The sequence below is a fragment of the Amia ocellicauda genome, chromosome 10 (genome assembly GCF_036373705.1).
Source record: "Amia ocellicauda isolate fAmiCal2 chromosome 10, fAmiCal2.hap1, whole genome shotgun sequence".
NCBI classification, from domain to species: Eukaryota; Metazoa; Chordata; class Actinopteri; order Amiiformes; family Amiidae; genus Amia; species Amia ocellicauda.
The window spans coordinates 9739633-9753585 of NC_089859.1; the positions used below are offsets into that span (position 1 = coordinate 9739633).

General features: G+C 36.3%; 1 protein-coding gene across 5 annotated transcripts in view; it reads left to right on the forward strand.

The window, feature by feature from the left end:
- The window catches only part of klhl13 (kelch-like family member 13), a 93126-nt gene that overhangs the window by 51932 nt on the left and 27241 nt on the right, over positions 1–13953 (forward strand). Inside the window, exon 2 of one of the 5 annotated variants that reach the window (XM_066714931.1) lies at positions 11483–11554. The exons of the other annotated variants lie outside the window; for them this stretch is intronic. Within the exon in view, the coding sequence (XP_066571028.1) occupies positions 11483–11554 (72 nt within the window). The remainder of the gene's footprint in view (positions 1–11482; positions 11555–13953) is intronic. 5 annotated transcript variants of the gene reach the window in all.

Below are 13953 nucleotides of genomic sequence, written 5' to 3' on the forward strand. Positions count from 1 at the left end.
ATATACAGTTATTATACCGGGAAGGGTGGTACAAACCTCCCCCACCCCCCTTCTTTCTGTGCCTGAGCTGTCCGTTCTACATTTCTAGATCCTATTAGAATAGAGGAGGGTTAGAGGAAATGGATTGCTTTAACCTTGCCAGTACGGGAGACCGCTGATATGATCAAAGTGTAAAAGAACAAATTCAGTCTACGAAGCAGAGATTGCTTTGAGTCCAGCAGTAAATTTACTTAAAGGTGAATTTAAGAAATCAATCTTATTTTTTTCCTACTTAACAGCTTATTGTACCGTTTAATTACTTCACATTTACTTCATATGATCAGTCTTCTAAGATGTTTCAACCCACAATAAGACTAATTTGAATGATTCATGTATGTTGTAATTACAAATGGGTAAATGGTAGAAAAAAATAAGCACTTGATTGTAGTCTTTTTTTATACAGCCTTTTTAAATTAAGGCTTTTAAAGCGGCAGTCATTTTGATTATAAACGAGCCTAGTTTTGATTCAATAGTGTCTCATTTGAAATACTGAGAAGTGTGATTCAATAAATGGAGCTGGAGCAATTTAAATGTTCATTTTGTCAGTGCAAAGTTAAACTGCATCACAGGGTATTTTGTTCTTTAACCTCTGTACTTGGTTTTAAAATTGTTTATATATTGTTTATATAATGCATTGTGTGATGCGCAGGTTGTTCCTAATCTTTGTACTGCAAATGTCTATGGAGCCACAGAATATTTCTCAAATCTATTCTCATTGCTTTCTTATTTTATTTATATTAAAGTTCTTCTGAGAATGCTGCAAGCATTTTTCGAATAGTTATTTTTAAGCCAAAGTTGAAGAATTGCCCAGATAATTACATTTAAATTGACAATAACATGTTCCAAGTAATTTCATCTGTTGCACCTTTTCTTAGACAAAATGTACAAACCCTGTACTGTTGTACTTGACCTGTAAATTACAGTAGCTTCTGAAACTGCTTCTGTACTTTCCTCTGATTATGGGTTAGTGTTGGTTGCTTCAGCATTTTGTTGGCATGGTGAGATTCAGAAATGTTTTTTGTTTTTTTAATATTGCTTTGCTTACTTATAATCTAGAAAATTGACTATTTAATATGTATGTTCTTTGTGATTTAATTTAATATCTTCTTCGGTCATTTATGTTTCAGAATAAATAGGCTATGTATAAAAAAACCCATCAACAAATAAATGCTTAATGTACACATTTGACCGTGAAGCAGTCCAATACAATGTAATCAGAACTGAAAATACAGACTAATATAGTCCAACAAAGTCAGCGCTTCCGTTTAGTGTTCTCCTTTGCCAATAGTGTTCCTGATCATATCTATATATAGGCTAACTGCTGCCAGTGGCTGAGATTTTGTGTTAGGAGCATTTGGAAGTCAGAAACAAAGGTGTTGCCGTAAGCATCTGCAAAATTACTAAGACTCCCAGTTAAAGACCTTGTCATAATAAGTGCAGGTCGACATTTTTGTGCTTGTTCTGGATAAATCTAAGGGACCACATTCAAGTAGGAGTGCAGTCAATGAGCTTTTAAAGAATAAATCTGTCAAGAGGGGTGTTAGTGGATAACACTACCGATTTTATATTTTCGTTATTCAAACATCTATAGTTACTAGAGATTGGGATGCAATTAACCTGTTGTTTTCAATTGCAGGTTCCACGGTTGATACTATGGCGGTCTCTTTAAATGGCCTACTCGGGTTACTCGGGTTACTCGCTCTCTGTGCCAGGTTCTCCCCATCTGTCTGTTTTGCAGTTTCACTATGTGGATTAAAGCTATTGTAGACATTAATATTATCTTTTCAGTATGTACCTTAAGCCATATTTTAAATAATAAATGGCTTTTGCAAGTTCAAGGACTGCCACATAAGCATGCTTGTTTTTATAATTGTGTTTCAGTGGTTAACAGCCGTTTAAGCTTTTTAAAATTGAAGCCGGTAATATTTGCTCCTGGCATCGAAGAAAAAAGTTTTCCATGTGGGGGTCAATTACTCACTGTTTATTTGATGTGACTTCATCAGATTAGCGTTTCATGGTTCATTCCTTAAGCCCTATTAAAAATGTTATGTCACATTGAGTTTCTTTTAAACATGCTTTATTGCTTGCTGCTGTGCCAGTGAAGGTATTAATGCAAGGTAGGGCAAATTCCACTTCATATCTTTTGGAGGCTGTGAATGTAATGTGATAAAGTAAATAAATTATCATTGTTTTGTGAAATGAAATATAAGATCGATTGAAAATTCCTCTGAGTGACTGATACCCAGGAGACTCTGGTAGTTACATTAGGGGAAAATACATGTTTCTTCTCTATACTGTTGCAGTGAGCAGCAGGAATTCAAAAATATGTACAGCTTCAATGCAGTAATTGCTGTTTCAGGGGCTTGAGAAGGTTAAAAATTATTTTAACTGTCCACAGCATTATATTGCTTGATTTGCCCTCCAAGACATACAATTTTAACCCTACAGAATACACAGATGACACCTTGTCAGTCTTCTTGTAGGTATTCTTAAATAATAATAAAAAAATCTGACACTGCAAACAATGAGTATACTGCACATGTATCTAAAGGTTTGCTGGATTTGATGACACAGCTATTCATTCTTATTGACATGGAGTATGTTTTGTTCTGCAGTTTTTCTGTATTCCTCTTTTCTGAGATTGCAAAATTTAAAATATATTTTTCTTCATTTGATATTTTGGGGTTTCATTTCAAGGTCAGTACAAAGCCATTTACATATTATATGCAAAAAGGTTAGGTAGGCTGATTTATAAATATACATACATGGTTTTCTCCATATTTATCCCAACGTGTAGCTAAACATAGCTTTAGCAAAGAAAATGCAGTTGCATTGTATTTTTTTCACAAATCCAAATGTAAAAAATAGCTGTCCAAAATGGTGACATCTTAATACACAATGCTCAAATCTATGGCAAACCATATCCCACAGATTCTTCCTTTATTGTAATAAACCTAGAACCCATGACTCAGCTGGTGATTTTTGAGCACTCCTCCAGGCCGAACTTCTCCAGCATTCTTCAGCTCGTACCTTGCGTATTGTGTTGGATTTGAGGTCTGGAGATTGCAGTGGCCTGTCAAGAACTCCCTAAATCATTTGGTTGTGTGTATTCTATGGATTTAACTATGTTGCAGTCAGTGTTCATTTTTGTGAACAAACGTGAGCTTCCTGACAGAGGAGGAAAAACAGTCCCAACGTATAACCTTCTTCCATTTCATCTTCTCTGCAAAACACACTAAACATTAGATTTACCTTTTCTGCACATATACTGAAAATGACCTTCATACGTATAATGAAACGGAGACCTTAGTATTGATTTCTATAATGGATCTGGTTTGCTACTGATATGGCTTTACATGATTTCCTTACATTTAAAGAGCAAAACCTTTAAATATGAGGAGTATTCAGAATCTCTCGCTTTGAGTGCTTCATGCATCTAGCCAATGTTCCTTGCTAGCTGAAGACTCTTTCAGTTTTTCACATCTTTGGCTTTTAGGTGGCAGAAGATGACAAGAGTTTAAAGTTCATATGATGCTGCCTGCCAACTGTCTTAAAATGCAGGTAGTTGATGAGGTTTGATGAAGGCCTTGAAGCAATTGTCAGTATTATGATGGTAATCAATATGCAACATCAAAGAGCTTGTACTGTACATTTTAAGCACTGTACAATAATACAAGGCATCTATAATGCCCTAGCAGCCAGTCAAGTATAAGGTAAATGCAGCTGCTCTTTTGTCACTATTTCCAAGGAACATTTTATTTGGCAACTTTATACTAGAAGCAGAAAGGAGCGGAAACAAAAGTATTCCATTCCACTTATGTTTAATAACACAGTCAGCGTGACAACAAAGTAGCATTAACTGCCAAACGGTGACAGAGTGGAAGCAGTTATGCTGCACTTATAACTGCCATCTTAAAATGCTTATAGAATGAATTGATGTGAGCTGACGTTAATGTGTAAAAAGATAGTCTTCCAGGTATCTCCTTTTTAAAAGCCGTAAGTTGAGCTTCTACCTTAATATCCATACCTTCGTTGGTATGCACTTTTTTTATGCTGACAACCAATAATTATGTATTCTGAACAAGAGTGTACCAGCAGTTATAGGCCTATAGCTTGAGATGAGACTTCTGTGAGCCGTTCAAAATCATGAGAAACTTTTTTTATGTATGTATTTTTTTTTACACAAACAGATGCATTCAAATCTATGCATCAACCATTGAGTTCTGTTTAGTTGACCTTTTTAGTGTGCAGTGTCTTTAGACTGCATTGCACTAATTGCATTTCTGGGGCATGCAGAATATTTAAAGGTTTAGTGAACAATACACGTGCTTGTCCCCCAGGCAGCCAAGTACACTAAAAGCACAGGATACAGTTATAGAAAAAACAAAGTCCCCAAAACAGCCAAATTGTGTATGCAGCATCTCCAGTATGTCATAATGATCTATGTGGATGTGATGTGAAAGGTTTTTGTGATAAAAAGAAAAACATATGATCCATTATATGAGTTTTAATTTGAGATATGACACATCCCCTTCCTTCCTATAAACTGAACTTGTTTGATTATTTATAAAACAATATATATATATCTTTTTTCTTTTAAATCACTGAAACATTTTCAGTTCAGTGATGTCAGCAAATGTACCAGGGTGCAGAAATGCAGCTGAATCGCATTGTATGAAAATATAGGCCACCCTTTCCAGTAGAATGTTAAATACAATGCAAAGTGGGTTAGACATTGAACTTGCCTTGCAAATTCTTAAGTTTCATTTACATGTATGGGCCAGTGCTCGCAGAATTTTAGCTGTGTAGAGAAATGCATCACGACTGACTTTGAAATATTTACAAGTGTACATTCTGAATGTTTTCCACACCAAGCAACTTAGTTTCTGTATAGCTGTCAGATTAGCCATTTCACAACTGCATACCAGAACATTCACAGGGGGTCCAGGGATGCACATTCTGAACATCAGCAGCAGAAACTCTTGATAAGGAAAAACAATTGGATCAGTTCCTTAGGGCCTTAACTAATTAGTTTCCACAATATAGCCTAATTGATTTAAGTTGGGAACTACAGTATGTGAAAATATCTAAAAGGTCTTTAAAAAATGCCTCTTATATATAAGAAGCTTGCTTTGTGGTGTGAGAATATTGGAGAGCTGTATAGAGGAGAAAAGTCAACCTAAATAGGGTATTGATTGCCAGCATTTGCGGTTGACAGTACAAAAGCCCTCTGAGCATTGGAGCATGATCTTTATTCATTACTACCACAAGCACTTGTACCCCCCCCCCCCCCCCCCCTAATATGTTACAGTATAAATATCACTGCTACACATTAGTATTTCTAACTCAACAACCTGATTAACTTAACTTAAATTTTTCATTCAGAAACTCATTTATAAATGTTATCCCTGCTAAAACTGATACCCAGAGATGGGAATTCAGTAACTGATGATACTGTCGCGCTGTCACACGCCTGGTGTAATTTTAGCAGATGTCATTTACCAGTGGCCGAGGCTCTTCAAGTCAGGGTTCAGTAGACCGCAATCTGTCAGATAGAATCAGGTTGTAGACCTTAATACAGCAAGATGCAAAGCGTCAAGTGAATTGGAAGAAAAATTACTGTTTAAACAATTTATGCTGGAACATGTGAGTTTACTAAATAAGGATGTCCAAATAATCAACCATCACTGAACTATGATTACATGGACAATATCCTCCATAAAATAAGCATTCTGTGTACTTGAATAGTATGAGTATGTTTGTTGGTTTGTTTAATAGTGCGGTTACTGTATGTGTCCTTGCTGATGCATGTTCTGTAGCTATAATCTGTGACAGTAGAGGAAAATTTGTAAACATTCATTCCTGATATTCAACATTTGATTGTAAAGCCTTCAAATGTACCAGTGGCAAGGATGATTGAGAATTCAAACTGAAACGCAGCACTCAACAAGATAGTTAGCGTAGCTGCTTAAAAAAAAAAAACAGTTATGTTCAGTAATTCAAAAACAAAATTCAAATCCAGAGTCAAAAAGTGTGAGCATCTTAATTGTAGTCAGACCTTGGATAAAGTGTTGACAGTGGTAGATCAGTTTAGCTTCCTTATTTTATTTAAAAAAAAAAAAAAAAATTAAAAAGGAACACTCATTCAAAAACAAAATGTTCTGGAGGGGCATCAGTCAGGAGGGGCCATGAACTTCGGCAGGATAAAATTAAAATACCAATACATATGGTGAGTTTATGATTGTCGTATTGTTAATTTATCAATCCAATTTCTGTTTAACAGCACATTTATCTATTATCCATTAATTCAGTTTAGTCATTTAGCATGAATTTTGTATAGCACAAATTGTTCTCGAGTCTGTCTCTTGCAATCGAGGTACACCTGTATAGTAAAAACAAATGCAGAAAATCAAATTACTTACAGATTAGTGTATGACAAAATGCTATGCATGCTATTTCTTACAAAATCATTGAGTAACATTCATCAAGATTCATCAAAATATAGAAAAGACTGCAATATAATGAAATGAATCTAATAGGACTTCTGATACTTCAATACAGTACCGTTCAAAAGTTTGGGGTCACTTAGAAATGTCGTTGTTTTCCATGAAAACATACATGAAATGAGTTTGAATTGGAAATATAGCAAAATGAATAGGAAATTTAGTCATTGACAAGGTCAGAAATAATGATTTTTATTTGAAATAATAATTCTGTCCTTCAAACTTTCGTCAAAGAAACCTTCAGTTGCAGCAATTACAGCCTTGCAGACCTTTGGCATTGTAGCTGTCAATTTGTTGAGGTCCTCTGAAGAGATTTCACCCCATGCTTCCTGAAGCACCTCCCACAAGTTGGATTGGCTTGATGGGCACTTCTTACGTACCATAGTCAAGCTGCTCCCACAACAACTCAATAGGGTTCACATCCGGTGACTGTGCTGGTCACTCCATTATGGACAGAATACCAGCTGACTGCTTCTTCCCTAAATAGTTCTTGTATAGTTTGGAGCTGTGCTTTGGGTCATTGTCCTGCTGTAAGAGGAAATTTGCTCCAATCAAGCGCCGTCCACAGGGTATGGCATGCCATTGCAAAATGGAGTGATAGCCTTCCTTCTTCAAGATCCCTTTTACCCTGTACAAATCTCCCACTTTACCACCACCAAAGCACCCCCAGACCATCACATTGTCTCCACCATGCTTGACAGATGGCGTCAAGCACTCCTCCAGCATCTTTTAATTTGGTCTGCGTCTCACGAATGTTCTTTTTGTGATCCGAACACCTCAAACTTAGATTCGTCTGTCCATAACACTTATTTCCAGTCTTCTGTCCAATGCCTGTTCTTTTGCCAATTTTAATCTTTTATTTTTTTTGGCCAGTCTGAGATATGACTTTTTCTCTGCCTAGAAGGTCAGTATCCCGGAGTCGCCTCTTCACTGTTGACGTTGAGACTGGTGTTTTGCGGGTACTATTTAATGAAGCTGCCAGTTGAGGACCTGTGAGGCATCCGTTTCTAAAACTAGACAGTCTGATGTATTTGTCCTCTTGCTCAGTTGTGCACCGGGGCCTCCCACTCCTCTTTCTATTCTGGTAAGAGTCAGTTTGCGCTGTTCTGTGAAGGGATTAGTACACAGCGTCGTACGAGATCTTCAGTTTCTCTGCAATTTCTCTGATGGAATAGCCTTCATTTCTCAGAACAAGGATAGACTAACGAGTTTCAAAAGAAAGTTCTTTGTTTCTGGCCATTTTGAGCCTGTAAACGCTGATGCTCCAGCTACTCAACTAGTCTAAAGAAGGCCAGTTGTATTGCTTCTTTAATCAGCACAACAGTTTTCATCTGTGCTAACATAATTGCAAAAGGGTGTACGCCTGTTTCCAGCTACAATAGTCATTAACAATGTCTACACTGTATTTCTGATCAATTTGATGTTATTTTAATGGACAAAAAAAAATGCTTTTCATTCGAAAAAACAAGGACATTTCTATGTGACCCCAAACCTTTGAACGGTAGTGTATATTTAACTATACATTTAGTTTTTTGTTAGTGGAATGCACAGCTGCCTGATCTGTGTTTCTGATGAGATGCAATCAGTTTCTTAATGAAGGCCCCCCTCTTCGTCCTCCAGTGTCCGTGTATAAATCAGCCATTTACCCCAGTCTTAATGTCTTCATCATTCACATAATGGAAAATGGATTCTCCCAGGCATGTTCAAACATACAAGCAATGCTCCTTTTATGTTCCCCAGGCAAGGCTTCAATTGCTAAAACGAGAAGTGCGATTCCAAACCAAAAGTGCTGTCCTGTAATTTCAACCGACTCCTAACTGGAGCATGACCCCTTTGCAAGAGCCAGGTTGCTAATCTTGTGGTAGAAATTAATCACTACAGGTTAATAAGGACCTGCCTTAATTCCAGTTAACTCTAATTGATCTGCTGATGCTCAGTAACTTTTCCAGGTTAGTCTCTCTGATCAAATAACCGCACTGTTGATGTGCTGTGCAATATCAGTAAATAGTTGTCTGCTGCATCGTTTCAGCTGCTTCCCTAACTGCAACGTAGAGTACTGCATTAATCAGATTGTCTTCTAGCATGCTCAGGAAAGCTGAAGAGAGATTCAATTTGAGGTGTCAAGCAGATTTTTTTTTTTTTCCTCCTGTTTTTCCCAGATTTCACTTGTCCTTCTTTCTGTAATTTCAAACAACCGCTTTTTCAGCCTTCATTTGGGTATTGCTCATATTTGTCCTCTTAAGTAGCTCAATAATTATTAGGGCTGTAGTTTTACAAAAGGAACATGGCAATTTTTGACTCAGAATTAATTCATTCTGGTGTTGTCACATTGACAAGTGTTTTTCTGTTTGTAAATGCACTCCCCTTTTAAACCCAACATTATGATAAGTCTGAACCTGCTTTGATAGAGGAGGGGCACAAACTGTCAGTTTCTTTGCACTCTGCCCACCATTGTTTTTCCAGGAGAAAAGAATGGTTACCAGTTTTCCATTGCCTTTTTATTCAGCTAGTGCGGTTAGATGCGTTTGTCGTGCAGGATTACACAAATTGCACAGTGACTGCAGAATTAATTAGAAAATGCATTACTTCACGCCTTCTCTCTCAGACTAATCCTGATGAATTTTCATTTAAAAAGGGAAATCAATAGCTTTACGTTCATTATAACCTAATACATTTGTGATGTGGAAGCCCAGATGGTAATGATTTAGGAAATTTAACAAATGCTTGTCATTCTTGCTGCTGTGCAAATGCAATGTCATTATAGAGCTTGTCTTTTTGGAAGGATTTGTAATTTGTGCTGATCACACAAAAAAAAATCCAGCAGATTACAGGTACTTTAATATATACGACTAAGCTGGTTTGTTTAATTAGCTATTTCACTCACATGTGATACTGTACATACGGAGTTAAGGAAAGCAGTGCTGAAACAGGATAATTGATTGATATAACAAGGATAGTGTAGCTACTACTGACATACCAAAATGCAGCTCCTTATAAAGTTATCTTTTAATATTTTGAAAGCCTACATTGTAATTGTAGAGTCAGGAAATTAACTGAGAACATTTGACTTTCAGTTTGGAACACACAAGGATTTTGATTTGAAACTAATTTGAATTTGTCTTAATATGTGCAGAGAGCAGATAAATAACAAGGGACTCATTTTTAAATCTGAGGTTTCATCCTTGATTACTGTATAAAATAAGACTTTTTCTTTTAAAATGGTAATGCGTGTTTTCTCTAAATAGACACTGTAGCATTAAGACCATTAACACAGAGCTGTAACATTTTCCCTCAGACATTATTTGAGCATGTTATCAAAAACGAGAAAGGGATGAAGAAAATGTGAAAAGTGTTGGGGAAGGCATTTTCTTTGAGTGCTAACTCTACTAAATCAAGTTTACGAAAGGGGATAATATAAAATCTTTGCCAAATTTAATGTGATAAATTGTAGTGTTCTTAAGTCAACTATTGCTATTCATAATCGTGTGCGTATTTAAAAGGTGTGTATGTCAACTGCTTACATTTTAAACACAAAAGCACATTAATTAAACCAAATTCACAATTTTGTCTGTTTTAATTAAGAAGCGTAATTCAGTACAGACGAAAAACCCTATAGTTTATTACAGAAATCCTACAATTTGGGGGGAACCCAGAATATACTCTTACAAAATCCCTATCTATTCTGGATATGTAAGGACTTTTGCCATGGATGGTGATTTTTGACTAGTATTTTTTTGGCGTATAAGCAAATTATGACTTTCATTCACAAGAAATTTTGGAGTAGATGATTTATGTAAGCTGGACCATAGATTCTGTAGTTCAGACTTCAATGTTTCTATTTTAAGTGCTTTGTTCCATGCCTAGTATAGACACTGACTGTGCCAGTTGTTTGTGGCTAAAAGCACAAACCGAACACATTGAACATTCCAGCTGTGATTTAAATTTATCCCATCTAGTTAGTAGTGAGTAGGAGACTGACTGTGCACTTGATCCTTGTTACAGCTCATAAAATATGAGAAAACCAAATGGCAAAGTAAAGAGCATCCACAAATCCATGTGCATCTAAGAAATCCACGTAATTAGTTGTATTTAACACGAGGACAGAGATTAATTTTCCCATCAGTGTTACCTCTTTAATTTAATCATTGTATCAGTCTCTCTGCCCACAAGGCCTAGACAAACAAGTGGTTTACTGAGAGGGAACATTTAACAAAGTATCAGTTAATGTAATATTAATTAGTATTGCCCTAACTATTGAAATCTTCAAACAAAAATAAAAGTTTAAACTTTGTTAATGTGTGTACACTGAGGACGTCTGCTTGTGAATGCTAGTTAAGGATGGATGCCTGCACTGTATGTTTTAGAAGTAAGCTAATGATCAGATTTAGAGTAGTGTTCCCCTCTATTTCCTGCGCTGAATGAAAGCAGCTTAGCTTGTCTGGCTCATTCTTCATCACCCATATCCCTTTCGTACCAGAAATTTTAAAACTGCATGAGAGAGCCTCACCTTGGTTTACCATAACCTACAACTATGTTAGTTGTTTGTATTTGAGGAGAATAATATGGTCATCGAAAGATTTCACACTATAAAACGTCAATGTGTTCAGTGCTTAATATTTCAGAACATCCTTGGTGATTTTAATTTCTATGAGGCTATAACATATTGTACATGAAGATACCTCAAATCATGGAAAGGCACAAGAGCTGTCTAAGGGTAATTTCTGCATGGTGCAGGTGGTCAGTATTGTGAATAAAAAGATATCTTTCCAAATGTTCTGAAAGAAAAAAATATTAAAAGATATCTTTTTGCATTTGTGTTGTTGTGGAGCAACAGATCCCATTGATAGTTTATGTGAAGCTGTTAAGATAATATAAACCTTAGGTGTGAAGTAAATAGACGTTAATGACAGTGGAATATTGTTTTTGTTTCATTTCGACAGCCACCATCACTCCTTTGTGGTTTGGACAACCCATTCACTTCTCGCTGCTGCTCCAACATGCCACTTACCAGGGTAAAGGAGAAACTTACTGTACATGTCCAGTAGTGTGTCCATTCCCAGTATGATGAATGCTCCTTACTTTAGTGACATAATGCAATGTCTGGCATTTGCTCTAGTCTCAAAACAATCTTGTGCCAACTTAAAATGTGAACACACTTACTGATTATACATCATACTTTTGTAATAGAGTTCGCGAAAGGCAGAATTTCAATTGTCAGGATACAGTAGTGCCCCAGGAATACAATCGGTTCCTTTATCGGTTTGATTTATTTAAAGAAGTAAGCTTTAAAAAAATGCCACCTGTAAACCTTCCAGGTCTGTATGATTGGTAATATAATTTCTCTTTTATAGAAGAAACATTGTTGAACAATGCTTTTCAATTGTTTCCAAGCTGGGTAAAAACATTTTAAAAAAATACTAACAAAACAAAATAATGCCAGGTGTCCTATTGGGATTTTTCAAAAGAGCATAGGAATTCTATTACTTATGGGGAATTGAATATTTCTTGTAATGCTACTTTTCGCCATCAAATGAAGGCTTTTCTACTGCAATTTATGACAGAGTAAGGATTTTTGGTGCAAGGCTTAAAGTACAAACCATTTAATCTTGATTTGATATAAAGTGAGACTGAAGAAGCTTTTTGGGCTGCATAAGTTGGATGCCACTATTACAAAAGCAAATGCAGCACAATTGTCTTTTGTTTTCTTCTGCAGCCAATAATCCAAAATTCTCCCGACCACGCACTTAAAGGATTAAACCCTTTAATGCCGTTTTCTTCTCTGCCTCTGTTGGCTGTGTGGCAAGAAGGCATGGAAGTTTTTAATGCCCAATAAGCTTCTAGAAGTGTGATCTTAGAGCATGCAGTTTTGCAGTTGTATTGAACCTCCTTGTTTTCCAATGCTAATCCGCTATATTATAGTAGATGATGCAACACCCTCAGTGCCCCCCCTCCATGGTACTGTAACTCAGACTGATCTGCACTCTCTGGGTAGGACTGGAAAATGCAGCTTAACCAAACAGACTTTATATATGATAAATCATACCTATTTCTCTAAAATGTCATATGCCCCTTTTTCTCAGTGTATTAATTTACACATTGCAAGTTACAACCTAATTCTTTGTACAACGAGTTCAAGAACAATAAACCATCAGTTTGCCGTGCAGCTGTTTATACAATTAAAAGAGAAGCATCTGTTATTTGTAGTCTGTTTTTCATTGGCATCTGGATATCCATATTGTTATAGATTCCTGTCTACTAATAAACTGGTCACATAAATTGGGGCTACATGCTGTCATAATGCTATTCCTTTTTATTCATATTCTTTTTCCTGTTGCATCATTATAGAACCAACTCTGCTCTTTACTTTAAGTGCCAGAGCTCAACATTTATCTATCTACTTGAACCTGAAAATAAGAAAGTGGATTCCCTTGGTTCACATTTGTTCGCTAGTGCTATTTTCTGCTCATCTACTTCAAGCATTAAAAGCATTTATTTTCTGAAGCACACATTCTGCATATAAGACAGAAGTCTGTTTTTTTCTTTAGAAAAGGGGAGCAAAAGTTAATCACGGTCTTCAATCTTAGAATATATTTAGTTAATGCTTTCTTTAAGGGCTAATTTCTTGTCTCAAATTACCATAATTGTTTTATTTGTATTTGTATTATTTCCAAGAATAGAGATTTTTTTTCTACAAAACAAGCTGGTATGAGTCAGCATTAGATTACTTTGTCCTCTGTTGTTGTGTACTACTGATCTTGTTGGCTTGCATGTTCTCTAATAATTGGCATTCTTTAGTTTCTACATTTAGTGTTGAAGGAGCTTAATACTGCCGTGTCTCACTGAAATTTCTTGTTCAGCAAATTGAATATTTAATTAGAAATTTTCATATTGAAACTTGCTTCTGTGAGGAGTGAGTGATGTTATCTGTCTATTCACATTGAGTTGTGGTTGTTAAATTTGAAGCTACAGAATGCCATAATATGCTTTAGATACTAGATAGAAGCCAGAGTATCCATGTTTTGTTTGCCTGCAAGTGGAAAATGGTAACTAGATAATGGCATTTTCTTCATGGTTATTGAAAATTTGGGGCCAGTCTATAGATGGAGGGGAGGGGAGGAAATGATGCAAAACTCCAGCCCTTGGTACATAGCATACATCACATGTTTACCTGCGGTAAACGGTAAGAGTCGAAATGTCTGTTTTGGCCATATGCTGAGAGACCATACTGATAACCAGATTACATGTAACCCTGTTTATCTGAAGAAGAGAATACTACTCAAAGGGGGATGGGACTTTACCATGGAGAACTCATTAATTATTGTTCTAACGAAGCTGCCGTGCCCTGTCACTCTGAGGCAGACTCTCCCTCTGCCTGCTTTAACTAGTACAGCACACAGGCATAGAGTTACAG